Here is a 27,875-nt window from a genome sequence, read left to right on the forward strand (position 1 = left end):
TGGTTTGTTCTGCAGCAATGGATAGGCAGGGCAGATCCTACACATATGTCAGAGAATGTACAAAGGCAGGGAGGTGTGAAATTCCACAGTAATTCAGGGTTGATAGGGCAATGACTTGAAGTGTGGTAGAGAAGGGTGAGGAGCAGAAAAAGACAAAATTGGAAAGATCAGCAGGCGCCAACAAGCTTTGAATTTACTCTCTGGGTAATGGAAGTCACTGAAGGTTTTTGCACAAGGGAGTGATTGGTCAAATGTGACTTCACAAAGAACATTCTTACAGAGCATGAGATGGAGCATGAAGCCTGAAGACCAGCTGGGAGACGGCTGAGCCCATGACAGTGAGAGAAGCCAAAGGCAAGGGAGGGGAGGGGCAGGTTAAAGAAAAGACGCAAATGCTGGTGCTACCTGGGGCACATTTGGGGCTGCCTTCCCCTAAGGGCGATAACATATTGGGGTGAGCTCTTCCCACTTGATGGTCTGATTTCTCCTTCTGGCAGATGTCACTTGCTTGTCAGGTGGCCTTCTGTGCTTAGGGAAGTATTGCTATCTCCAAAGAACTGAAAAAGGCCAATAGACACATGAAGGCTGACGATGAACACTGACCCAGTCGAGCCAACCAGCCTCAATGCTAGTAAAGCTGCAGGGCCTGTGTATGATCACATCACAGCCACAGCAGGAAACAGAATCAAGCATCGGTGCTGGTACCCAGGACGGCCCTCGTTGGGTTCTAGAGCTTCTCTGGCAGATATCTGGGCTCCAGACAGTTAAGGAGTGAACACTACTCCAGCACCTACAGAGCCCCAAATAAGTTCACATTTACCAATACATTTTTTAACCAATTTGATTTTCCCCAAAGAGGTGCACTAGTAGTTTCAGTAAATGAGAGCAATTGCTCTCTGTTAGTTTTCCAAGCTGCACTCTCCAACATTTTTAGGCCACTGGTCCACTCAGCACCCTCCTGGATTACAGGGACAGGCCAAATCAGAGAGGAGATATTTGTCTAAAATTAAGTGGAGAGTGGATTTATGACCCAGAAGTCAAAGAACTGTCCTAAAGAAGAGGCTGCATTATTTACTTATCCTCTTTTTGCCTCGACTCAGTAGAAATGAAGTAATTTACCCAGCGGCCTCTGGGAACAGGTCCAGACCACAAACACAATAATAGCATCAAATAAGAAACAGGAGACGAAAAGGCAAAATCTTCCACAAAGGAGAGTGAAGGGAACCAAAGGAGTCTGTGGGTCTGAGCAGCTGTCCAGGACGCTGGGTTTAGTAGGCGCTTTCCCAAGCCGGCACGCCGGGGCATCGCTAAGACACGCAGACAGAGACACATGGACGTACGCGCACCCAGTGATCCACCGTGCTGCCGTGCCTGCCACCTGCCACTCTGTGTCCCTCCTCTTTCTCCCAGTACAAGAGAAATGCTGGCCCTTGAATGAGGGAGCTTGATCTGATATGCTGGGCGACCTATGCTCACTCGAAGCTCTGTTCCTCTTAATTCTACCTGGTGATAGGTATGCAGGAGCTCAGAACTCTGGGCAGGTGGCCAGGGTAGGAATTAATTAGGAGACTGCCTCTGCTCGGAATAACTTCAGATCGAATACACCAACACACAGCCAAACTGGCTGGGTCTGAATCCTGGCTCTGTCATCTCCTCTCTCCGTAATTCAGGATAAATTATTGAATTTCCCTGGGCCTCAATTTCCCTATTTGTACCATGGCAATACTAATGCCTAACTCACAGAGTTGTCGTGACCGTTGGGACTAATTCCGTAGGGACCATGGCCCGGGCACTGCACAAAGGGGCCAGAGGGCAAGGGTGGGCAGGGGAGGGCTGACTAAACATGTGCTCTCGCCTTGGAATATTTAACTCTGTGTTAGGACTACAGCCTCAAGAGGAAATGAGAGTCCAAGAAAATAATTGTGAAGAAACTGGGAAAGGAGTCAGGGGAGTGGAAAAAAGGTAGGATGTACGAAGCTCAGAGATCCCTAGAATGCCTACGGTCTCGATCTGGAAGCACGCCAGACGACTAGACCCCTGGGAAGAACCTGCCAACACAGGCCTGCATCTGAGTCACACACAGAGAAAGGGCATTAGAAGGGGACAAGGAAAGACGCAAAGTGCCACAGTCATTATCTTGAGGGACAAAGAGAAGTTTGGAGTGTGAGCAAACCAATCAGAGGCATGAAAGCGAGGGGGAAAAAGGCCAAAAGCCTATCTCCATTTCTGAAGAAAATGGGAAAAACAGAAAGTAGAGAGAAAGTGGCCAAAAATAGAACTGGAAAGAAGGGGAATGACAGGAGCCTCTTCCAAAGGCTAAGGCAGCGAGGGAAGGTTCCCTCTCCTGCTTTTCTTTCATGAGATGTGGGCGCCCAAAGGGAGCGGTGCCTTTCTCGAGTTAGCCGTGGAGAGCAGCTGAGGGTGCTGAGTGGGGACAAATGAGGCGAAAATGACAGGCCCCCAGGGCATTCAGGGAATTAGCTGGTGTTCTGTGGGACCCCTTCCAGGGGTGCACCGAAAAGGCAGCTCTCTGGGGAGAAAGGCAGACTCCTGAAGTATTCGGCGATTGCGTGTGCAAGGAAGGAAGCAGCAGGGCTGGAGCTGCCGTCTGGTCCCTCAGTCCCGAGCCGGGGAGGGCCGTGTGATTCAAGGGGGACTACAGGCTCCCCTGTTTCCTGACATTTCGTGATCTGGAAAAAGCATTTCATTAGAAATCAGATCATCAGAATCTAGTCTATGACCCTTGGCTAGTTTTCTGGGGAGGGGAGGAAGGGAATATTCATTGAAACATCTTTTAAATTGTTTTATTGTTGTTCAAGCACAGTTGTCTGCATAGTTATCCCCCCTCCACTTCCCCCTACCAGAAACATCTGTTGTGCTGAATAGTGTTACTCAACCACCTTTCATGCATTATCTCATTTAGTTCTTTACCAACCCTGTACAGTAGGTGCTAATACCTGCTTGTGGACGAGATGTGCTTGACTATTTACAAAAATAGCTACATGTATATACCTGCCTTGGGTACTCCTTTTCTACACTAACCCTGGGCTTAGCCTTGTGATTTGCTTTGGCCAGTAGACCAACAGGAAACGTGACATATGCAGAGACTTGAAAGTCACCTGCACACTGGGATCTGTTCTTGCTGTGCTTGGAGCTGTTCTGCCACCATATGAACAACCCCCTCTACACCCCCAGGGTGCCTGCTGGACAAAGAGAGGCACTTGGCCAAATCACCACCAATGCACCAGGTGATATGGAGTCATTCAACCACCAGGCACGTGAGGGAAGCCATTCTAAACCATCGGCCAGGTCACCCAGAAGGCCATAGCCACATGAGAACAGCCACATGCTCAGCCAAGCTGGCCCAGACCAGTTTAATGGCCCAACCAAACCTACAGCATCTTTTAAAGAAATATAAATATTTTTAAGTCAATACATTTTTGAGTGGTTTTGTTATACAGCAAAGCTAACTGATACACATGGAGATTGAGGCTCAGAGAAATGAAATGACCTGGAGAATCACACAGGTATGAATTTTACTATATTGTGCCTTTCTCTTAGGCTTCAAGTTCCTCAGCTCTAAAATGAGGGCAGCGGGTGAGAGCATCCTGCCCCCCCCTTGGTACGTGGAAGAGATGAGAAACAACACTCTGAAAATGACACAAGTCAGATATAAACATAAGGCTTCCTTCCCATTCCCTACCACCTTCCCTCATTCACGCCTGAAACACACGGCCTGGGTCTCCCGGCCTCCTGCCTGGGGAACGCCTCCTGTAGGCCTCCCCGAGGCTATTTCCAGGACTTCTAGTAACAGTGCCCCTCCAACTCAAGTGCTCACATTAGACCAAGGAATACAAAGCAGCCTGCCTACCATCTGTCTTCTCCATCTTAGGGAATGCTGACCGCCAGTCTCTTAGGCACTCTTCATCCGCTCAGTCTGTGCAACGTGTTGGACGGTTCTGAAAGAAAGAAGGATAGAAAAATGGAGAGTCTCACTAGAGGTAGAGTAAGTATAGAAGGAACACAACACCAAAGAAAGGTATGACCATAACTGCCTTTCTCCCAGAGGTTCCCAGGAGCGCAGAGCCCCCCAAGGAGGGAGGGTAAAAGCCTGAATGCACTCCTAGGGGCCAGTCCTGGGTGTGTCTTCCTGGGACATTAGCAACGGCTGACATCAGAAGAAGCATTTCATCTAACTACTCACTTGGCAGATGAGGAAACTGAGGCTCAGAAGTTAATTGCTTGATGCAAGGCCTCTCGGTGTATTAGTGAAGGAGCTGGGACCGGACCCAGGGCTCCGATAACCAGCATGTTGTTCTTTGCATAAGCTGAAATCCATTCACCCCACCATGGCAAAAGAATTATCCATTTTGTGAAAAAGCTGGAATCAAAAGACCTATGAACGATCTACAACATCCCAATCTGAGTCAAGATAAAAATGAGATAATTGCGAGTACTGGCTAGGAGCTGGTACTTAGAGGCAATTTCCAACCATGGGCAGAATGAGGGGCGAGACCCCATCAACAGCTATTCACGCAGCATACTGTCCTGACTCTGAATTAAGGTGCCTTGAGGTTTGGTCATAAATTCCCTCAAAATTTTAATCCATTCCCAGGACTTTGTCTTCAAATGGTAAACAACCTGCCTTCTGCCCCATTATAATAAATCACCCAAGAAATTGGTTTTTTTGTGATTGTAACTCCACACACATCATCATAATGAATTATCTGTGGCACATCAGCCGGGGAAACTGGGTTGTTTTAGGAATGTCAATGTGCTCAGACCAGAAATGAAACCAGGGATGAGGGAAGGACTGGGGAAAACTGGGAGTGAGAGAAGGATGAGGGGTGGCTTCCAGCAGCCCAGGATGAGACAAAGGGCAACAAACCAGTAGACTGGGGAAGTCTGGGGAAGAGGATTACTTTTTAAAAAGTACTCTACGGAGACCACTAATGGTTCTCTTAGACTTACATTTTAGTAAAAGTAGCATTCCACAGCTACGGAAATTAAATGGAGCTGACATCTAACTCTATGAAGAGGGCTCAGTAAGCTTTTGCTTTAAAGGGCTACAACACAGGAAGGAAAAGAGGGACACGTCACACCCAGATCAGGCCGCTTCCAGCCCCCACCCACCCCAGGCTTCTCCACTGTGGACACTGATCCTTGTGCTGGACGGCTTAGAATTTAGCTAAGGGGGGGGGGAGTTTCTTTGAATGGGTAGATGTTCGGTGTGGTTAAATGAGTGGATTTGAGGAATAATTGCCACACCAACACATACGGCTTCATTTGCAATACAACGGAATGTGAAAAATAGCTTTGTTGGACAGAATTCCTTTTTGAATTGGAATTTTGCTATCTTCTAGAACATTTAAAATTTTGACATAGAGCAATTTGTTACTTGTTCTATTAAGTTTTATCCCAGTGTTCAGAACCTTGTGCTATCTGGTGTCGTTACATAACTTTTCATTTGTTTATGAGCTATTCCAGGAGCAAGGACACCCAGTTAGGCCCCAACCTCTCTCATTAGCCAGTATTCTAGATGTGTTGAGTATGCATAGCTTTATCTCTCTCCAGCTCTTCTCCCCTACTAATCCGTAAGCTGGGGAAGGTCAGAACTCCTGCAGGACTCATTTCTGTTCCCACCTCCCCACCCCAATTCCCACATTCTCACAGGTGGCTGACCCTCAGTTCAGGGTATCGCCTCCAAGTCACATACAAGGAACAAAGACACAAAGAGGCTATGTGGCCCATGCAAAGCACCAAGTTAACTAGGGGCAGGAGAGTTTGTGTGACTCCATCACTCCACATTGCCTCTCGAAGCCAACAGGCAGTGAAAAGGTGGGGACTAGGTTGTCCTTGCAAAAGCCACCAAACGCAGTCACTGGCAGACAGCAGTGATGGCCTGACGTGCAACTACCAGGTGGTGTTAGAAACAGTTCCGGCAGGGTCCATGCCCGGGGGCACGGACTTCCTCCGGGTCAGCCCCGAGGAAATGCGTGCTGCAGTACATATTCAGCACATTTATTTCCTTGCTGATGCCATTTCAATCTCATTTCTAACCTCAAATCCAAATTCAAAGAAACCTCCTTTTACTTCGTCCTGAAACTGAAGCCCAGTTCTGTACTTTTGTTCTCATCAAACCTCTCTTTATTCTGCAATAATAAAAATGCTGTATTTCTTCCCAAAACAGGCTACATGCCAAAATAAATAGCACCTTGGATTTCCTTGAAAAGAGAGCTTGGCTCAAAGCACGGCCTTATTGCCACGAGAATTCTTGGAGAAGTCAACCTCACAAAGTCAAATATTCAGCAAGGTAGCGCCCCAGACAGCGAGCCTGTCAGTCCACGCACAACCACTGGCAAAGACAAAGCACTGTCCGAAAAAGAAAAGGTTACCGGTACCTCATGCCGGTCCTGCCAAAATGATGAAAGCCTCCCCATTCCAGGGCCCCTTGCCTCACAGGGTCACTGTCCCCTGTGCTAAGAAGCAGGCGGCATCTGGCTGTGCTGCAGCCCAGACAGCCGGGGAGGCGAAGTGCACTCCTGAAAAGGATTCTGCCAACTGAGTTCTCCAGCCAGCTCACTTCCTACCAACCCAGGAAACAAAGAGATAACTCACGCTCAATAAACAACATATGAGTGCAATCTCATTAACTCCCTCCCCACATTTTTCTGCGAGTGTCTGTCACTTTTGCCTGCATTGCAGCAGTTGAATGTGGAGCTTCGTGAAGAAGAGGAAACTGTCACGAGAAAAGCTGGGACCACATCACCTTCCCTTGGCAAACCTGTGCCCCCACACCCCGCCCCCCACCATAGCCTGGAGCAGGAGGAATGGCCCCCTCACGGAAAGCCAGGTTCCAGCAAGGTTCGAGCGAGGTTGGGGCTGCTGCTTGTGAGTTTGGCTCAACAGCGTTGGCTCCCCAGCTGTTCGAGGGTTTGGTCAGGTGATCTGTGACCTTGATGGAAAAGCAAATACTGACTTCCTTTTCACTCTCCGGCTACAGGGGAGTGGGATCAGAAGGGAATTCAAGGCTCAATGAGCTGCTACTGGATCTTGCCAAAAAAGGAAAAAAGCTCAGATCTTTCAATTAATTGAAAGTTGGTTCCCAGAGCTGCTGCCACTTTGAAGGACCACATCCAAAGACAGCAAAACAGCACACGCCTCTTCCCCTGCCCCCCCGCCCCAATCTATCTGGGGTGCTTATCTGGGAGGTCCTAGATAATTATGCCTTCCCTCCTTCCTTCCAATAGCTGGTGTGGCTCATTAACAAAATTGCTCCTAATGAGGACACAGCTTTCTTAGGAGTTGAAACCCTCTAGTCTCGCATCTCCTTCTTCCTGGCTCTGCTTGAGAAACTTCCTCCCCCACTGGCCTCCTGCCGTCCCACAATCCTGCGAAGCTTCTGTGAGCAAGCCTCCAGACCGCCTCCTGCCCTGATGGTTCAGCGGCTGGGAGTCTGTGGGGCAGAGAGCAGGAGACAGAAACAATGACCCGCAAGTTCCCCCCCCCCCCGGCAGCGCCGGCTTCCTGCCGCTCTACTGCCGCTCTACTCCTCAACTGCCCCAGCGCTGAAACGCACCCAATTCCGGCAGGAAAAGAAAAAAAAAAAAGCAAGAAAGTACCTACTTGTAAGGACCCAGCTCCAGGCACGGTTTTAAACTGCAACCCGGACCAGAGCTCTCAGAGAGGCAGATGCTGGAGCCAGGGAGGAGACAGCCGCGAAGGAGAAAGGTCTGTGTCCCGGGCAGGATCCGTGCAGAGCCCCAGCCAGCCTGCTGCGGTGGCGGCTCTTCAAAGCAGAGGCAGGTGAGAGGCACGGCACAGAGGTTTCAGGCTCTCCAAATCAGCACCACTCTTAGACCTGAAGGAGATAGGGGGGTGGGGCTCAGGTGCTGTCAAAGGGGGATCAGGAGGTCCTCTGGGCTCTCGAATGCAGGGTCAGGAGTATAGAGACCTTGTCCCCTTTCCCTTCTAGCTAAAGGAGGCTGTCGGGGGGGGGGGGGGGAGCCCCGTTAGTAAGATAGTCGAAGCAGCTCTGACCTTCACAGACACTGGCAGTCGAGATGTGCTTGCAAAGGCCAGGGCGGATTCCTGTCTAGCCCACGCTGAACTTGCTGCCAGAGGCGAAGTGTCACCCTGAAAGGCTGCCTGCATCCAGCCCAGTCCAGTTGGAAAGCACTTTCCACCCTGGGTCCCTTTTATCCTCACACCAGCTCAGGCAGCCAGATGGGGATGGCACCGGGTCACACGGGGGAAGAAGAACGTGACAGACAGGCAGTCTCGGGGGCTTCCCAGCCAAATCTGGCTGAAAATGAAGATCCCTGGGGCAGGGTCCTGTGTTGTTCCTGCTACATCCGGTCACAGTCCGAATTTTCCTTGAAAGGTTCTAGAGCTTCTTGCTTAAGAGAAAGGCTCAGACACTGACCAAAGGGCACGGGGTGGAGTGATGGACAAGGGACGTTCACTCTTCTCAACCACTAAGAGTATTTTTCCATTTACTGAATATACAGACCAAATCATCAGAATAAAAAAAAAATCTGAAATGTATCTTAAACTCTGAGGTTCTATGAGAAATATATATATTAAAGAGCAAAATACCTCCCTGATAGATTTAAGATGACCACTGACCATCTTCTCTAATTGGCTAGCCTGGAAGCACAGGACTTTGCACCCGAGGCTGAGTGACCAGCAGCCCTCCGTGTAACCAGCCCCGCGGCTTTTCAGCTGCTCACTCTTCCCCTCTGGTCTACCACGTGAGGAAGAAAAGCATTCTCTTTTCCTCTCCCAGAATACAGTCTTCTCTGTGCAGGACAAACAGCCAAGAGGGACTTCCAGAGCTGTACCTTTCCCGAGAGACCCAACATGCCTCTGGAATCCCTGGCCAGCCAGTTCCCACCTGTGCTCCAGGCTCTGCTCAGCACCCCTCCAAGTGCAAGGGCCACCCTTCCCGCTGGCACTGCCCCATCTGCTCCCTCCTGTAGCAGGCATCACCGGGATTCCTGCCTTTATGTCTGTCTCCCCAACAAGCATTGGGCAAGGTGTGCCGCAAAGTTTGTGAAACTGAACTTATTCACAGTCCTGACACCTCTAAACCCAGGTGACCTTCAGCACCAAGGAAGCACCTCTGCTTTTCCACCAGCGCCCAGGCCTTTAATCTGATTTTTAAAAAGATGGTAGGATCAGGGAAGAAAATACCAGGCCCCTTGCAGGGCCATCGATCAGCTTGACTCAGATGCTGGGACAGAAGACCCTCAGGAAGACACACACACGATCTCCAATGTCTCCAGACCTCTCTGGAGAGACACGGCACTCCCAGATCTGCAGGTCCTGCAGAGACGCCAGGACAGAACACCATGTTCACCTCCCACGACTCTAAGAGGAGGAGAGATTCTCCTGTCTTTTGTGTCCTTCTAACTGGTCCAGTCCACTCATTTAACTCCATAGTCATGCAAGGTGGTAGCCAGTACAGGGAATATTACCCTACATTTTCTAGATGACAAAACAAAGTTTGCTAAGTTATGAAGATAAAAAAAGGCAAAGCCTCAACTCAAACCTAGATTTTTCTGTTGCCCAATCTAATACCCTCTCCTCTAAATCACACAGCCTGACCTGCGCATGCAGGTGAATGCAGAGACACACGAATACAGGATGTCAGCTCCAACACTGGTGTCCTCCGAGCAAAACTGGCCTCACATGGAGGAAAGGCCTTCACGGGAAACCCCAACAACTCTCCAGGGGAGTCTGTGCCTCTTTGGTGCTCCTTTCCATGGCTTCTGGCCCTTGCCATGTCTGGGGTACCACCATACCCCCACTCCTCTGACTCGCTCAAACATGGTCTTAACACCAGTAACCAACTGCATGTTACCACCAAGCCACCTGGAGCATCCCCTGGAACAAACACATACATACAAGAACTTCTCTGGCACAAGTCACTTGCCTGAGAGGGTTGAGTCCTTTTGCAGTTTAAAAACCTTCCATTTCTGCCCCTTCTGTGCTACAGTGGGGAAAAGGTGGGCTGTCCGACCCAGGCAAGATGGGCACCAGGCAAGTGGGAAAAGGAGAGGAACTGTCTTAAGAACGTGCCTTCCATCTAAGCGGTCCTCTAGGCTTTTGCCCGGTGCTCAGGAACAGCTGTCTGCAGTCTGTGGGATTATGCAGGGCTGAGGAGAAGCCCCTTTGTTAGGTACAGGTGCTGCTCTCAGCCCCTCGGAGCAGGCGGGTTATGGCCACAGCCGTTCTGCCAGAATGCAACGGAAAGAATGGAGAAGAGAAATTGTGTGTTCCAGACCCGTGGCTGCAGCAGTCCCAGGAGGAGGAAATCATAGGTTCTGACGATTGACCCTCTGAAGCAGATGACAATTTCTCAGGGAGGAAGCAGGGCCAGTTGCAGGAAGAGAGAAAGCATCACTCAACCTGCGCAAAATGCTCCTTGGATAAAAAAAAAAAATAAAGAAATCATCCCTCCCTCCAGTTAGAGCCTTCCAGAAGGCTCTTAGTCTTTGACTCAAACCCACTAACATCAAGATGCCAATAGACAAATGAGGAAGGGGTGAGAGCAGGCAATTCGGAAAGGAAATACCAGTGATTAATATTGGAAAAGTGTTTAACCCCATGAAATAATAACCCAACAGATGCTACATAAACATCGAAATGCCATGTTCTTCATTTACCCTACACTGTGCCAGCCCCCCTAGGTCACTGCAAACACTGTGCAGTCGGATTCCCACAATAACCCTGCAAAACAGTTCTGTTATTTCCATCCTCCAAGGATGAAGCTGCGGCTCGAGCCACGCCGAGGTACGGAGGGCGAGGGCGTTACGTGTGGATCCAGTTCATGTGCTGCTCTTAACCACGGCACAACGCAGACTCTCTTACAAGTTAAAACATTTTTTTTTTTCATTTAAGAAAGACCTGCAGTGTCTCTAAGAGTATGGCGAGAATGGGACGCACCCTCCGCAGAAGATCGCAGCAGCCAGTCGAGGCCGCCGCAGCCAACAGAGGAGCTGCCGCGTCACTGCCTGCACGCACAGGGCGCGGGCGCGTCTGCGCAGGCGCACACGCAACTCCAAAGTCCCACTCAACCGAATACAGTGGGGAAACCAGGGGATGAAAAAGGTCACATGTGTTTTCTTGGTCTAAAAAATCATTCCTATTATGATCGATGTATTCTTAGAAAATAAAAAATAAATTACCGGGGGGGAAAGGTGGGAAATTACCAATACCCTCCCACCTTGATACTAGTTTCATGTCCACCTATTCTGCATATTTCAGCACAATTGACAAAAGCAACTTCTATGGTGGTTAAGAGTCTGGGCTCCAAGCCAAGGAATCCCAGCCCTGCCAGTGACTGTGTAACCTTGGGCAAATTACTTAACCTCTCTGTGCCTTGGCTGCTTAATCTGTAAACTAGGACTAGGAATGCAACCTACACATGGGTCTGTCAGGACAATTAAATAAGGTGATGATTCATGTCCGTCACTTAGAATAGAGTGTCTGTGTTAATCTATAATAAATATATTAGCTATTAATGTAATTAATATACATTCAATTATGAATTCAACTTTGTACTTAAAATTCTATCACAAAACCATTTTGAAATATAGTAATACTCACTTTATAATGATTACTATAAATGGCTCTGCAAGATTCTACTGACTTACGCCTTATTTTCCAAACCCACCAACTACCTTCTGGAGGTCATTCCACCTCATTTGAACTCTCCCTTCAACACTACCAGATCCACCGGCCTGATAGGCTGGCCTCAAGGCAGGTCTCCAGGGACGTCCCAATTCTAAGTGGCTGGAACTCATCTGCCACAAATGATGTTGAATGGTTAAGACCACAGGGTCTGAGGTAAGACAGACCAGGTTCAAATCCTGGCTCCATGACCTTGAGCAAATTTTCTTATTCAAGAAGAAGCCAACTCAGTACATGTGTGTGAGGACCCTAGGAGACATGGGATGTAAAATGCATGTGTCCATGCTCAGTTTGTAAGAAATACTCGGTAAATCTTGGCTATGATTATTTTTTAATATTCAGTGTTCTAAGCAAGGAAAGGGCCTGGGTCATGTCTGGTTTACTACCATTTTATTCATAACAGTTGGCATGGCAGAACTCAACAAAAATGTGTTGAATCAATGAATAAATAAATGAACAAATAGATGTATCATAGAGACTATCATAGCTGAAAAGAATACTTTAAAAATATTTTTATTTAAGTATAACCCACCTACCATACAATTTACCTGTATAACTTGTACAATTCCACAGGGGTAGTATATTCAAACTTGTGCAAACATTTCCACAACCCAATTTTTAAAATTGCGTTAAAATACACACAACATAAAAGTTACCATTTTTACCACTCGTAGATGTAAAACTCAGTGGCATTAAATCCATTCACAATGTCATGTAATCATCACCATCATATATACCCAAAACCTTTTCATCATCTCTGACATAAATTCTGTAACTCATTGGATAATAACTCTCCATTCCTTCTTGCCCCAGCCCCGGCAATACTGTTCTACCTTTTGTCTGTATGAATTCGCATATTCTAGGTACATCATGTAAATGGAATCATGACATTTGTCCTTCTGTGTCTGGCTTGTTTCACTAAGCATGTTTTCAAGGTCCAGTCAAGTCATGGCATACATAAACTTTCACTTCTTTCTATGGGTGAATAATATTCCATTATATGTGTGTAGCATATTTCGTTTACCCATTTCTCTACCAATTGACACTTGGGTTTCTTCCATCTTTTTTGGCTGAAAAAGGCTGCTAATTGTGAATAAGGCTGCTATGAACATTGGTGCACAAAAATCTATTCCAGTTCCCGCTTTCATTTTTTTCTGGGTATATGCCTAGGAGTGAAATGGCTATGGCATGTGGTAATTCTTCTTAACTCTTTGAGGAACCACTGAACTGTTTTCCAAAGCCACTGCATCATTTTACATTCCCAACAGCAATGCATGAGGGTTTCAACTTCCCCATATCTTAAACAGTATTTTTCTCATCAAAAAATTATGATAGCCATTCTAGTAAGTGTAGTAGGAGGGAAGTGTTATCTCATTGTGGTTTTGATTTGCATGTTCCTGATGACTAATGACTGTTGAGCATCTTTTCATATGTTTATTGGCCATTTGCATATCTTCTTTGGAGAAATGTCTATTCGAGTCTTTTGCCCATTTGGAGCTGGGGTGTTTGCTTTTAATGTTGTTGAGTAGTAAGAGTTCTTTATATGCACTGAATATTGACCCTATATCAGATACTTGATTTGTGGATATTTTCTCCCATTCTGTAGATCTTTTGGCTTCCTTGATAGTATGCTTTGATGCACAAAAGCCATTAATATTGATGAAGTCCAACTGATTTATATGTTCTTTTGTTGCCTGTGCTTTAGTATGGCATTCGTGAAATGTTGCCAAATTCAACATCATAAAGATTTTCCTCCATGTTTTCTTCTAGAAGTTTTATAGTTTCTTCTCTTAAGTTTAGTGGATTGATCTATTTTGAGGTCATTTTTGTATATGGTTTAAGATAAAGGTCCAGCTTCATTCTTTTGCATATAAACACTCAGTTTTCTCGGTACCATTTGTTGAAAAAACCATAATCAAAATTTTAGGACATTTTTATCATCCCCAAAAGAAACCCCAGATATAGAATTTCATTTTTATAAAGAAACTAGGATCATAATAAGTGAGCTTTTGAGAGTTAATAAACCTTGGCATTTATAAACAAAAAATAGTTCATCACAAGAGTTTGCTGAGAACATTAACTCTCTGTTCTACAAAGACATGTGACCTCCTTTTATCAGTAAACAGCATGGCAAGCCTCCTGTGTACACATGCAGGCCGAGGGCTGGACTTCTCGCAGCTCTCAGCAAGGGTGTTAGTGCAGAAGACATGTGTTGTGCTTTTCCTGGTCACCCAGCACATCGTGAACACCCTTCCTTGCTTTATCTCCTTCCTTTGGAGTCCCACCTCCCCAGGGTTGAAATGAGAATTGACAGTACCAGCCTCCTTTACAGCTAGGAGTCAGTCATGACCCTGAGCTCAGCAGGCAGAGGCACCCAGGCCAGACCTCAAATCAAAAGAAAATGCTCTGAAAAAGGAAGGGCTATAGGCAAGTGCTTCGAGGGAGGGTGGTGGAATGACCTGACATCCCTTGGAATGCGTCTTCTGTGTCCTGTTGTTTACAACCATGACCCTTAACTGCTACAATGAAGCATCAGAGTTAGCTTGGTTTTTCAATTGCTTCTATTCTATTAATTTATGTAATCTGTAGAATTACTTTTCAGAGTTCCCGTTGATTGTTTTGTCCTGAGTATATACTGCATGACCATTTGGTTATTTTTCTCTTCCCCTTTCATCCTCTGTGATTACCATATTCTTTCCCAATGAGAAGTGGGAATGAGTGGGCTTGGTGGGCCACAAGGTCTTTTGCTTGGCGGAATTGGGCCATGGTCAAAACAGTTTGGGAACCACAACTTGGAGTGAACCCAGGAATTCAGCCTCACTTCCTCCCTCCTGGGTCACTTCAGTGAAAGCATCTCAAGGGTAGGCACGGACACGCCCTCCGCAGTGGGACACCCTCTACCCCACCCTCTTTGGGCAAACCCCACTCCCAGCTTCGTTGTCCCTGGTCAGACTCCAGCAGAAGCCTTCACAGGCATCAGCCTGTCTTCAGAGCAGAGGTTGCAGGTGCAGACACTTCAGGGCTTGCGTGGGCTGCGGCATCTGCCTTTTGGATCGGGTGGAAGATTTTTCTTGGCACGGCCTGCACATTCAGGAAAGTCAGCTAAACCAAACTGAGCTTGGTAAGTAATTTCCAGGCACCTGGGTGGAGCCAATGATGTTTCCAGATTTTTCCAGTTGAAAGGCCTTTTATTACTATTTCACACAGTCCCACCTGGCCCCCTAGCAAGCACAGTCTAAAGAGGAGCAGGCAATATGTGACGTGGGTCAAACAAGGATGATGAGCCCTCAGCCTCAGCAGCGTGCAGCTGGAGGAAGGCTGGAGGCATCCTCGGAGATAAACAAGAGAGAGGCAGTGAGAGAAGGAGAGCTCTAGAAACCTCTATCGACTTCACCTTTCCCTTGAAGGAGATGGGGTTTGTTGCCAGGGTACCACCTGGCAAAACAAAGGGAGATCATATACTCTTCTGGTTTGGGTGTGGTTTTGTTTCATGTGGGTAAAGTTGCTAAGGAAAGGTGTTTCTGAAATTCACATTTCATGTGTGTGTCACCCTATCGCAGCTCACGGGTGTCACAAAGTGACTGGGCGCTGGGAGCATAGCAAAGACAACTTTTACTAGGTAACTCCAAATAAAAGTAAGTAAGTAAGTAAGTAAGTAAGTCAACTCAGATCTTTTCTTCCAGTCAGATATTATGGGGGCTTTTCAAGTCAAGGCACCTCTTTTCATGCTTCTGGGTATCCTTGAGGGCACCAGCCCAGTGCCTTGCAGGTGGCAAGTGCTCAGTGAGTCCTGCTGATTCTCTAATGTTGGAAGCAAAGAATATAAAACAGGACCTTGTACATTATCTTCATTTACTAGTGGAGAGACCGAGGCTCAATGACTTGCCCATATGGTACATCAAGGCCAAGATCAGATTCTAAGTTCCAGAGTACTAATCCCATGCTTCCCTTTATAAACGTTATGCTGAGGGCGCTGCTCTGCAGTGTGGTCCTGGAGGACACCCCAGTGCTGGTTTTTCTGAGAAAGAACACTGTGGTTGGCGTCTCCAGTTTAAATGGGAGTCATGATGTTATTGTGGTCCAAGAGAGCCAGAGGACTGTGCATATTCTGGTTGGTGACCTCCGCTGCAGCCTCTGGCTGCAGGGGAGTGTGATGCACTGCAGTAGGAAGGGAAGCACTCACTCCATACTGAGTCCTTTACCCATCCTCACTCAGCCCTGGGACAGCACTGTCCTGACTCCGCTGTGAAGGCGGTAAAGATGGCCGCTTGGTGACCCAGCCTCAGCTAAGTGTGCGATCAAAGAAACAGCAGTTAAGTAGAAAAAAAATGAACTGGAGGCAGTCCAAACATCCACTGCAGTCTCTAGAGAAAACATCAAAGGGGAAGTGCATTCTTAACACAAAGCAAAGGTCTTAAATTTTCTCTTTCCTATCTCTGCTATTCCAGCAATGCAACTGCTCCAGAAGCAGTGGCCCGGTCCCCAGCATCCCTCCTGCCTGACTCTTTACTCACTCATCTGCCTCACCTCCAGCATCAGCTCGCCCATCCTCTCCCAGTCTCTCTCCATCCTCATCACCAAGAATACCACTATCAGCTCCATTTGTCCAGTTCTTTCTCATGACTGGGTGACCCCAGTCTCCATCATAATTGAAGGGCAACAGCCAAGCAAACTACACCAGAAATTTTCTTACAAGGGAATCACATGAAAGTTCCATAAGCAAAAAAAAAAAAAGGGGGGGGGGTTTGTTCTTTTTTTTTTAAGATTTAATTTATTTGTTTTTAGAAAGAGGGGAAGGGGGGGGAAGAGAAGGAGAGAAACTTGAATGTGAGAGAGAAACACCAATCTGTTACTTCTCCTGTGCACCACAACCAGGAGTGGTACCTGCAACCCAGGCATATGCCCTGACCTGGGATCGAACTGACAACCTTTTGCTTCATGGGACGATGCCCAACCAACGGAGCCACACAGGTCAGGGCAAAAACAGTTCTGAATATTCACATGTCTATGTTTTTATTCCCTACCACACCCATTTTACAGATTAGAGAATTGAAGAATAATAACAAGAGTGAATAATTATATCGTTATAATAATAATAATTATTATGAACCAGACACTGCCCGATACTGTACAAACGGTATCTTACTTAATTTCGCCATGACCATAGTCGGCAGGTGTTATTATAGCCTTTTCCCCGAGACAGGGTCAGGGCACAGGGCTCGTAAATGGCAGGGTGGAAACTCTAATTGAGGTGTGTCTGGAAGTTGAGACCTGGCTCTGAACCACGTGCTCTCCCTGAGACTCTGCTTGCGTGACTGTGAGGTTGCCAGTGAGTTTACATAGAAAGAGAAGGAACCAGCTAGAAGAATTTAGTGTAAAGTTCTTATCACTAGCCATGCTCGTGAAATACCAGATGATTATTAAAATATAAACATCTTCTGGACATGCGGTAGGTCTATAAATAAGATAAATGTATTTGCAAGGGAATAGACTAAGAAACGCAGTGACTTTCTAATTAGCTTAAAATTATTTAATCGACACAACAAAATTACTTTTCAAATAAATAATTTTTGAAAGTTCCAAGGAGTCTTGAGGCGTTTAATTGCTGTTTAACCAGATAGCAGCCGCCCAGTTACACAGATATCAATTTTAGAGAAAATGCTCTTTGCAGCCCTAGCACTCTGTCAAAATTTCCATTAGAAAGATGTATTTTCAGGCCAGATACGAGGGTTTTAGGTTACAAATTAATTTCATTTCTCTGTTGTTCACCAGGGCAGGGTGGGGGAGGGGATGGGCTGGAGAGGCTGACTCAAGGGTGCATGGAGGGCGAGGTGTGTCTCTGCACCAGGGCCACAGTTTCCCCCGAAAGCCTGTGGGGGCGGGAGGGGGAGAATGTTGCTGCCAATGACTCCACTAAGCAAATCGGGGTTGGACTTGGGTCCCTCACTCCTCTAATGACTCCAACAAATATACACCATGGGCCACCTTGGACCAAGACTTGAACCAGGAGTTTGCCTAGATCCCACTCATACCCAATACACCTACTCTCAGGACCCCATGAAGCGAAAGCAATGGGGACAAAACCTGAACCTCTCGGGCAGGAGTCTGTGTCTCCTGGTCTTTAACAAGCTCTCCGGGTGATTTTCATGTGCACTGAAGTTTGAGAAGTCCTGCTCTAACCTACTTTAAAAATGTTTTGTAAACTACAGTTCAGTGCTTCTTAAACTGTTATGTGGATACATCTGCTAAGATCTTGTTAAAACGCAGATGCTGATTCAGCAGGTGTGGGATGAAGCTGAGAATGTGCATTTCCAACAGGCTCTCAGGAGATGCTGATGCCACCGGCCCCAGCACCAAGAAGCCGGGCGTGTGACCGGGGGTGTCTGCCTGGTTGGGAAGGGATGGGAAAGAGTCCAACAGACCTTGGCACAACTCCTAGCTCCAGTGCTTGCAAGCCGTGTGACCTTGGCCACATCTCTCTACCTCTTCAAGCCAGATTTTTCAGCTATGAAACGGTATAAACAGGACTACACACTTTTAGGTGGCAGCATGCCTGTACTTAACACAGCACTTGGCATGTAGGAAATGCTCAAACAGAAGCTGTGGTTGCCCTTGTTTCTCAGAGAAGGATGCAACTAGTAAGTGCTCAATAATTGTTCGTTGTTTTATTATCAATAGTTATTGAGAGTTGCCATATGGCATGATGGGCGTTGTGCCAAGTAGCACACTATTATCATTTCCTCTTCCCAGTGGCTCTGTGTGTGAAGTCAGGTATTATTTGTTCTGTCTTGCAGCCAGAACAAAGAAGCCAAAGCCCAGAGATGTTTAGGAACTTGGTCCAAGTCACAAAGACAGTGAAAGGCAGAGCTAGGGTTGAATTCAGGTCTTTCTGCCTAAGCTTCTAACCACCCAGGCTGAGGCACGGTTCTGTCCACACCTGTCAGGAAGGCCTGAGTGGAGGGAAGGGGAGTGGGAGGGGCTAGGACACAGGACCCAGTTGTAGAGGTGGAGGACAGGCAGGGGCAGACAGTGGCCTTGAGGCGGGAATGCAGAGCTGCAGAGGGACATCAGGCTCAACAGAAGGAGCAGGGCCCTGTCCAGGACTGGGACCCCCGCTAACCAGGAGACAGAGCCTAAAACAGACATGGGAGGAGGGAGGACAATCGCCCTAGTGCCTTGCACCCTGCTGAGCCAGAGCAGCGCTCCTTAAAGATACAGTTGGTACGTATACAAATAACTGATGGGTTCACAGATTCGTTAATATTTTGAAGGCAGCCACTGATTTGGAGTTGGTGAGCAGGACGCGTTGAAGTGGGGGAGAGATTTTCACATCTGGACTGTTCTTCTTTAAAAAGGGAGCAGTTCAAAAACAGAAGAATAACAGGAATATTTCCCTTGGAGCACAGCCAGCGCGCACAATGCCTCCTTTTCTTCCCAGGGCAGAAGGCGTTTGGGGTCCAGCTCCTCGGTGGGTGTGTACAGCCTGGAGCCTGCCCGACATACTTACCCACTTGTGCTCGGGAGCACAAAGCCCCCCGCCTGCCAAGCCAAACACAAATGCCTCCTTCACTGCGGCCCTGTGCTTCGTGTGTTTTCAGCTGCCCTGGCTTCTGAAAGTGCCCCCTCTAGGGCCAAAGTGAGGCCCTTGTGGCTGGGTCTCTCCACTGCCATTTGGAGGCAATCATCCAGTTGCCCTCACAAGCCACGAGGCATGAAGTGAAATAGGTAGGCAACTTGAAGGGAGTAAGGGGAGTCTTTTTGTTAAAAAAAATTAGCCTCTACAGATAGTGTTCAATCAGCCATTCATCAGAAATTATTGTTCAGGCACAGGGCTAGGGTCTGTGAATTCATGGATGAATAAGACTGGCATAAAGACCCTTTAAGAAAATCACAGTCCAAAATGGAAGGCAGAGACCTAAATCAGGACACAAGTTTCGTAGAGGTGGATGAAGGTATTATGGAGGACCACAAGAGCATCACAGTCATGGCATCTCATCTGGGCTTTGAAAGATGAATAAAAGCACACCAAGAAGACAGGGGAAGCGCGCTCCAGCTCACAGATGAAAACATGCAGGTGGGTTTGAGGAATGACCAGGGAACTAGGCTCAGAGTGCAGGGCAGCGAGCGGCCCAGGTGGGGAAAGCCAGGGCTGGAGGTTAGCTCATTTTATTTTGTAGAGAGTGGGAATCCAGCAAAGATTTTTCAGCGGAGGAGAAACAAGACCAAGACCGGGTTTGGATACAACTCTGGCTGCAGTGAGGGGGTTGCATCCCCAGAGGCTGGCCCATTAGGAGAGCACAAATACTTCAGAAATGAGCAAATAATTTTGAGAGGGAAGAGAGAGTAGCAAGTCTGATGAGAGGTCTGGCCAGACCTAATGCTTTTACTAACCACTCCTTTTATATCTTTTTTTATTTCTTTTGAGAACAGCAGCTTTTCTTCTCCTTTATTGAACCATCACAAATTTATATAATCTGAGACTACAGACCTAATTACATAATGTTTTATACCATTGGCAGTTTCCTGAATGTTGGCTTTGTCTTCCGGAATAATTTTGTCAGCTTATTGAAGCCTGGGGCAGTGCATCTTGTGCTCTCTCTGCATTGCCCAGCAGCACCCATCATGTGTTAAGCACACAGTAGGTCCCAGGTAAACGAAACCATGAAATACATTCATGGAGTATAAGAGCTAGACAGGCTCTTGCAATTAACTGGTCCAACTTACTTATTTTATAGATGTGGAGACTGAGACCCAGAGAAAGGAAAACATATGCCCCATCCAAAGACATATGCACATTCCTACCTCTAGACTCTGGCATTTCACAGCAGGGACCTGGGCTCAGTCAAGACTTTCAAATGATACTTGGTGTTAACCAAGGGTCAAGGCATCTAGCTGTGAGCCCAGAGAGCAGCGGGGTAACAGAACAATATGCAACAATAAAGGGGCAGAAGAATGTGTTCCTGTACATACACAGTATTCAGCTTCCAATCCTTATTCAGCTCTGAGAAGAGCATGGCCAGGTTCCAGAACTGCTAGAGGCAATACAACATGAACATGTGAGCTTTGGAGTGAGGTGGGCCTGAGTTTGAATCCCAACTCTGCCACTTACCAGTTGTGTCTTAAGCAAGTTCCCTAAATGCCCGAGCCCCAGGGTTCACATATGTCAAACAGGAAAAACACAATTTCCTTCTCAAGGGCTGTATAGATTCATTGGGATGAAGTTTATCGAATGCTTATCATGGGCACTGCAGTGGAAATTATAAAGTGATGAACTAGGGAGAAAGGAAGAAAGAAAACACCAGGATTTGGCAGCCAATGGAGCCTTTGGTTCCTGGGCACTTACTTTAGTTCAGGCACTGGGTCGGGGAGAGAAGGAGGGATGTCGAAAACTCCAGGGTTTCTAACCTGGGTGACCAGAGAGGGATGGGGACACCAGCTGAGTCAGAAAAACAAGGAGAGAAGAGATTTGGGAGAAGGAAGATGGACAGTTTGTTCTTGGGCACACCTGACTAGGGGTTTGCCCACAGGAAGGGCGTCATCCAGAGACAGTGGCCCAGCAGACAGCTGAAAGGAGGGCGTGGGATAAGAGAGGAACCTGAAGACGAGTGGTGTTGATTGTAGGGTCGTCCATACCAGTGCAAGCACTGCAGAGGTGAGGTGGGGGCAAGGAGCGAGCAGAGGGGGCGTGTGAGGAAAACTGAAAAAAGTCACAACTGGGGAGCAGATATGGAAAAAGAACCAGGGTGGCCTACAAACCAGAAGTCCAAAGGGGGTAGGTTAGGTCTTGAAAAAACGGATGAGGCCAAGCTCAGCTTCCATGGCGAGGGGAATGTCACCAAAGGTAGACAAGATGGGAGAAGCAGCAAGTGGGGCTACTCTGCTACTTTCTTGGGATTTGGAGAGAAATGGGCAGCCACTCAAGGGAGGGGAGAGGTGAGCATGTTTGCAGGCCACGAGGAAGAAGGCAGGAAAAGGGAGTGGACTGAGAAGTGAGAAGAAAAAGGTGGCATGAGAGCTAACACACTGCAGACACGGTGCTGAACCGTGCAACAGAACTGAATTTAACTACTTCCGCCAAGATGGAGGCGTAGGTGGAAACATTGTGCCGTCTCGCACAACCAAGTTTAAAAACAACAAAGTTTTAGCAACAAAAACGCAGCCAAACCACAGAAAGTTGAACTATCTGGAAGATTGACAACAACGAGCCTTTCAGCCAGACTGCTAAGAGGGGCAGAGCCAGCAGCAGAGCGGGGTTGGGCAGGAAAGATCCACCAGACGGACCCAGGTATGCAGGCAGCTGTAGGCGGATCCCAGGTGTGGAGTAGCAGCAGGTGGACCCACTGAGGGCTGACCATGGTCACACATTCACGCGCAGATAAACCAGGGAAGGAGCGAGCAGTGAGACGGACCACGCGGGCCCCAGCAGCAGGAAGCAGCAGAGGGGACCACTATTGCCCCCTTTGACCCCGCCCCCACATACAGCGTCATAGCCCAGCGACCTGGGTCGCCCCACCCTGGTGAACATCTAAGGCTCTGCTCCTCATACATAACAGGCGCAAACAGACCAAAACATTATGGCTCAAGAAGAACTCAAAGCCCCAGAGCCTATAACTCTAAGCAACAAAGAGATAGCCAAACTTTCAGATGTACAGTTTAAAACACTGGTGATCAGGATGCTAACAGAACTGGTTGATTTTAGTCACAAATTACAGGAACATATGAAGGCTAAACTAATTGAAACGAAGGGAAATGCACAGGAAACCAATAATAATGGAAAGGAAATTGGGACTCAAATCAAGGGAGTGGACCAGAAGGAAGAAAAAAATGACCAAACAGAAAAATATGTAGAAACAAGAATTCAAAAAATGAGGAGAGGCTTAGGAACTTCCAGGACACCTTTAAATGTTCTAACATCCGAATTATAGGGGTACCAGAAGGGGAAGAGGAAGACCCACCAACGGAAAAGTTATTTGAACAAATAATAAAGGAGAATTTCCCTAATCTGGCAAAGGAAATAGACTTCCAGGAAGTCCAGGAAGCTCAGAGAGTCCCAAAGAAGTTGGACCCAAGGAAGAACACACCAAGGCACATCATAATTATATTAGCCAAGATTAAAATGAAGGAGAGAATCCTAGAAGCAGCAAGAGAGAAGGGGACAGTCACCTACAAAGGAGTTCCCATCAGACTGTCAGCTCATTTCTCAAAAGAGACCTTACAGGCAAGAAGGGGCTGGAAAGAAGTATTCCAAGTCATGAAATCCAAAGACCTATATCCAAGATTGCTCTATCCAGCAAAGCTTTCATTTATAATGGAAAGGCAGATAAAGCGCTTCTCAGATAAGATCAAATTCAAGGAGTTCATCATCACCAAGCCCTTATTATATGAAATGTTAAAGGGACTTATCTAAGAAGATAAAAAATATGAACTGTGAAAGGACAGCAAACTCACAGTTATTAACAACCACACCTAAAACAAAAGCAAACTAAGAGGACAGCTAGATCAGGAGCAGAACCATAGAAATGAAGATCACACGGAGGGTTAGCAACAAGGGAGTGGGAGGAGGAGAAGGGGGGAGAAGGTACAGAAAATAAGTATCGTAGACAGTAGGTAGAAAATTGATAGGGGGAAGGGCAAGAATAGTATGGGAAATATAGAATTTAAAGAACTTGAGACACATGGTCATAAACTAAAGGGAGGGGTGGTCAGGGAGGGGGTGTGCAGGATGGAGGGGAATGAAGGGGAGAAATAGAACAACTGTAATGGCATAATCAATAAAATATATTTAAAGTTTTTTAAAGAATTGAATTTAATCTTCACCATTGGTGATTTGACGAGTCGTTTTGCAGTTGAGAAACTAGGCCCAGAGAGGCGAAATACCTTACCCAAGTTAGCAGCAGACAAAACTGGTATTTGAGGCCAGAAACTCCGGCTCCAGAGTTCATGGCCAGTTTGAAGGAGAGTGTTTCTGGAGATGGGAAGGGAAATTTTTAAGGCTTGGCTCTGGCAAGGGAAGGGGAGCAAATATGGAGAGAGGTGGTGAGGCAAAAATGAGAGTTCAAGGTACATGGCTTCCGCCTTCTTTGTAAGGCAGGAACAGGCCAAGGGCGTGCCAATGGATTTGGGAACTCAGGGACCGCTCTGCACTGACCCGGGCTGTTCTCAACCTCTCCAGCTCCCGTCTGCCCCTTCCACTGACCCTGGGGTGACCTCCAAACCCCTTCCCTTCATCTGCTCCCACCAGACTCTCCCAGAACACTAAGCCCAACAGCCACACACATTCTATCGGGTAATTAATTCCCACCTGGCCAGAACTAGGGCCCCTCCCACAGCACCCATTTCAGGGGCTTTCTGCCAACAACTAGAAAAGGAGGGAATATAATAATATACCAGGACTCTCATGGCTCCAAGCCAAGAAATCCAGACTCATCCAATTTGTGCTGTGTGAGTTTGGTCCTATCACAGCTTCTCTAGGCCTCAGCTGCTTCATTCGTCACATAATAATACCGAAATCTATGGACTTGTTGGAGGGTCTAATGAGATAACAGAACTAAGAGGCCTTTGTTTAAAGTGGAAGCAAAATACTGTAATCTAGAGCCGGAAAAGGAAGAAGTGAAAACGTAAAAGTAGGTAGCGGGGAGGGGTTGTCACTTGCAAAGACAGGGTGTGAATCCCCCTCTACTAAGAGGAGCTGAGTTCCCCCACAGGCGAGACGGTGCCCTGCCGAAGGCCAGGCCCGGGTCACAGCCTTCCTATCAGATATGGCTTCCTATCCGCATACCTGGCTTCAGGAATTTTTCTGCAGCTGAATAAATAAAAGAGAGTCCACAGAAAATGTCCCAAACAAAACTGAATGCATCTATTAATGAACTGCTTAAGGTTTTAATGTTACTCAGCACTGAAAGGAGCATTTTAAATTCCACTTTGAAAAGTTATGTCATCTCAGATTCGCTCCCCACAGCCGACACCCCACCTCTATTCCTCCCTCAACATGGGGAAGGGTGGAGAACGAGGAATTCAAAGAATGGGAAATGTAAGCAGGGCCTGCTTTCTGCCAATGGTGCAGTGGGCTCTGACCACCCAATACCCCACAGGCTGGACTGAGCACATCTGCATTTTATTTAACCCTCATTCTAACCTTTGAAGGAAGGAATTATTATCTTCGTTGTAGAGAGAAAGAACTGAGGCTGGGTGCGGGGCGCCGTGGGGATTCACAACTAGCTCTTTCCATCCTGCGGTGTTTTCCGCCGGAGACCCGCCCTACATGGGCCTGGAGGTGGTGCAATAACCCGGTATGTTCGAGGGGCCCTGGGCACCTTTGGGAGACTGGGCTGAAGCCTGAGCTGCAGCTGCGGCCAAATCTGCAGCCTGGGGCTTGGTTTGAGCCTTGGCCTCGACCTTTGGCCGGCAGAGCTGGACACCCCTGGCGATGCTGGAACAAGCTCATTTCCAAAGCTTGGGGTGAGCAATGGTAAGCAAGGTTGTGGCTGCCGCCCTTTGGGATCTTGGGCCTGACCTTCTTGGGCTTGACCAGGGCCATGAAAGCCTCAGCACATACACTGTGGCCTTGGCATTGCTGGCCTGCAACTTCTTCAGTCCCTTCTTGTTGTGCTTCTTGGCAAAGCACGTGTTCCTCAGTAACTTGGGGTCTACCCCCTTAAGAGATATGTATCTTTGTGATCAGTTTTTTTTTTTATGTCATTTCTGTGCCATTTTGGGGACTAGTTGTACGTGGTATGGTTCTTGGACTTGGCCATATCTGCACTCAAGCCCGTGGCTCCCCAAGTGCCTGGGAGCAGAAGAGCTCCCAGTATAATTTTTAAAATGAATTTTTAAGAAACATTTTCAAATAGGGCTTATTGAGCCTTTAATGTTTAATAACACTAAAACATTTTACAAAGGTTTATTGAGCCTTTCAGATGGTAAAGAACCATATACATATTATCTACAAATTATTTTAAAAATGGAAAAATTTTTCCCTTTAGTGTCCTTATCAATAATAAAAAAATCCACAAATTTCACTTGGTCTTCCCAGAGTCCAATATTTAAGCTTAACAAAGTTAATGAAGTAAGGCAGCAAACATCTTACAACGCAATATGTGTTTGCCAAAGACAGGTGTTTTGGTGTCTTCCTCCAGCGTAGCTACAGATGCTGTGGCTGAAAGGAGGGGCAGGATGACTCACTGCAGGACCCGACATCTCCACCCTTCCCTTCCTCATCCCCTTCCCAAGCCAACAGACACCAAGCATTTCCCACCTCACTGCTTCTCCACAATTAAGATGTTCTGAGGAGTAGTAAAATTCATTCCCTAATGTAATAAAGAAATGACAAGGTTAGTGGTTTAAAACTTTCTTTTTCCTCTTCTGTAATGCATCAGCATTTTATTAGGAGCTTTCTGAACACAATGTACCGCGAGAGTGATTTGAATGGTGGAGGTTTCAGGCAAAGCTAACAGGCCAGTGGGAGGCGCACTGCGCCACCGCGACTGCGGACTGCAGAGGTCTCCCGAGTGAACGCGCCCTGCGCACCTTCCGGCCGGGTGTTGCGTGTGGGCAGTCATTCAAGGCTAGTGTTGACAGATCTGATTTTATTTTTGTCAAAAGAAGCCAAGAATGTGGATTTACGTAAAATCTGATTTTTTAATGTTGAATTAATGCTTTTCTTAAAAAACCAAACCAAACCAACAACACTATGTAGGTAAACACACACACACACACACACACACACACACACGCGCAAACCAATTGCTGCCCACGAGGCCCAGTTAGGCCTTCACGTGGTCTCAGCCCACGTTTCCCTCCTCCCCCCAACTCCTCTGCCCCCCACAAATGCAGCCCTCAATTCACCCTGTCCCCGAGTGCCTCTGGGCCTCAGCTCCCACCTTCCTAACATTTTAAGATCCCTTCTCTGTCTTCTTTCTCAAGGTTGTTCCCATTCTTCAAGAATCTGCTTAAACTGCACCAATACATCCTAATTCTAAATATTAATCTCAATTAATATTGCCCATGCTCCAAGGCTCTCTTCAAAAAGCAATGACCTTGCCATGCACTCCTCATATACTTCCTCTCATTGCCATTGTTTGGGCATGTTTAAATCTTGCTGATAGAACATTCATTGCAAAAAAGGAAGGAAGGTTTTTTGTGTGTGTGCCAGCTATGACTTTGGTACTATTGCCTTTGTTTTACAGGAGAGAAAACCCAAACTCAGTGAATAAGTGACCGACTTGAGCTTTTCTGTATATACCATCACTTTGCATATCTTCTAGGCTCTCTTCTCCCGACACCCAGAATCCTCTTCCTTCGGTCTCCATCTGTTAACTCCTACCGAACCCGCAAGCCAGCTTTACCTACCAGCATCTTCCCCTCTTCCACACACCAGTCAGATTGACCCCCCACCCCCAACGGCATTCTGTAAGAACATCTGCCAGAGCCTCATCAAACCGTCTTGTGATTAGCTATCTGAGTCTGTCTCCTCTGTTGGACTGTAAGCCCTTTGCTCAGAACAGTACCTGGACCAGAGTAAGTGATCAGTCCGCATTTACTGGATGGCAGGAAGGCGGGGAGGGAGGGAATGACAGAGGAAGAAAGGAAAGAGGGAAGGAGGGAAGAAAGGGGAGGGACAGCTCACAGGTCACCCACAAACGTGAGATACGATGAACTCATGGCTCCCAGCCCTACTTTGGGCCTGGAACTGCTGCTGGCTCCTTTGTGCTCCAGCCCAGAAGCTGGTACCAGGAAAACTCCAGCTGCAACCCACCCCCCTCCCAGGGTGGGGCAGGCAGGGGTCAGGCTGCTGCTTGGCTGCAGGGACGCAGGAATCAGCATTCACCTCCACTCTTTTCTCCGGGTCCTTAGCCCTGGGGAAAGGGATTTTTGCATCAGTCGGGCTGTGCTTTGAAAGGATAACTCCAGTTATGATGGATGGTGGTAAGGATGAGCTTTCCCTGAAGAGCTGGCAGAAAAGTGAACTGCCAGCTCACAGCAGGCCTAGGGAGCCGACAATTCTCACCGCCCAGGGCAGACAAGGGGAGAGGGGGGCATCCTCTTTCAGAGAACCCTGGAAGGGAGGCACTCTGCTCTGCAAGCTGCTAGAAAACTCCTGTGACACTGCCCCCACCCCCCTGCCCCTCCTCACTCACAGGCCAAGAGGTGGGGCCAGGCTGCTCCTGTGCCTGGACCCT

General features: G+C 47.4%; 1 protein-coding gene across 5 annotated transcripts in view; it reads right to left on the reverse strand.

The window, feature by feature from the left end:
- KANK4 (KN motif and ankyrin repeat domains 4) overlaps window positions 1-27,875 on the reverse strand; it is a 76,230-nt gene that overhangs the window by 26,102 nt on the left and 22,253 nt on the right. For 3 of the 5 annotated variants that reach the window (XM_053655613.1, XM_053655611.1, XM_053655614.1), the window contains exons 2-3: window positions 7,627-7,861; window positions 3,872-3,959 (exon numbers count right to left, since the gene is read on the reverse strand). In XM_053655613.1, coding sequence (XP_053511588.1) covers window positions 3,872-3,887 — 16 coding nt within the window. In that variant the 5' untranslated portion in view covers window positions 3,888-3,959; window positions 7,627-7,861. Of the gene's footprint in view, window positions 1-3,871; window positions 3,960-4,204; window positions 4,285-7,626; window positions 7,862-8,040; window positions 8,095-27,875 lie in introns of those variants that run through there. The other 2 variants (XM_053655612.1, XM_037136261.2) reach the window with 2 other exon arrangements.

This window comes from Artibeus jamaicensis, unplaced genomic scaffold (assembly GCF_021234435.1).
Source record: "Artibeus jamaicensis isolate MK-2021 breed Jamaican fruit bat unplaced genomic scaffold, CSHL_Jam_final scaffold_1019, whole genome shotgun sequence".
NCBI lineage: Eukaryota > Metazoa > Chordata > Mammalia > Chiroptera > Phyllostomidae > Artibeus > Artibeus jamaicensis.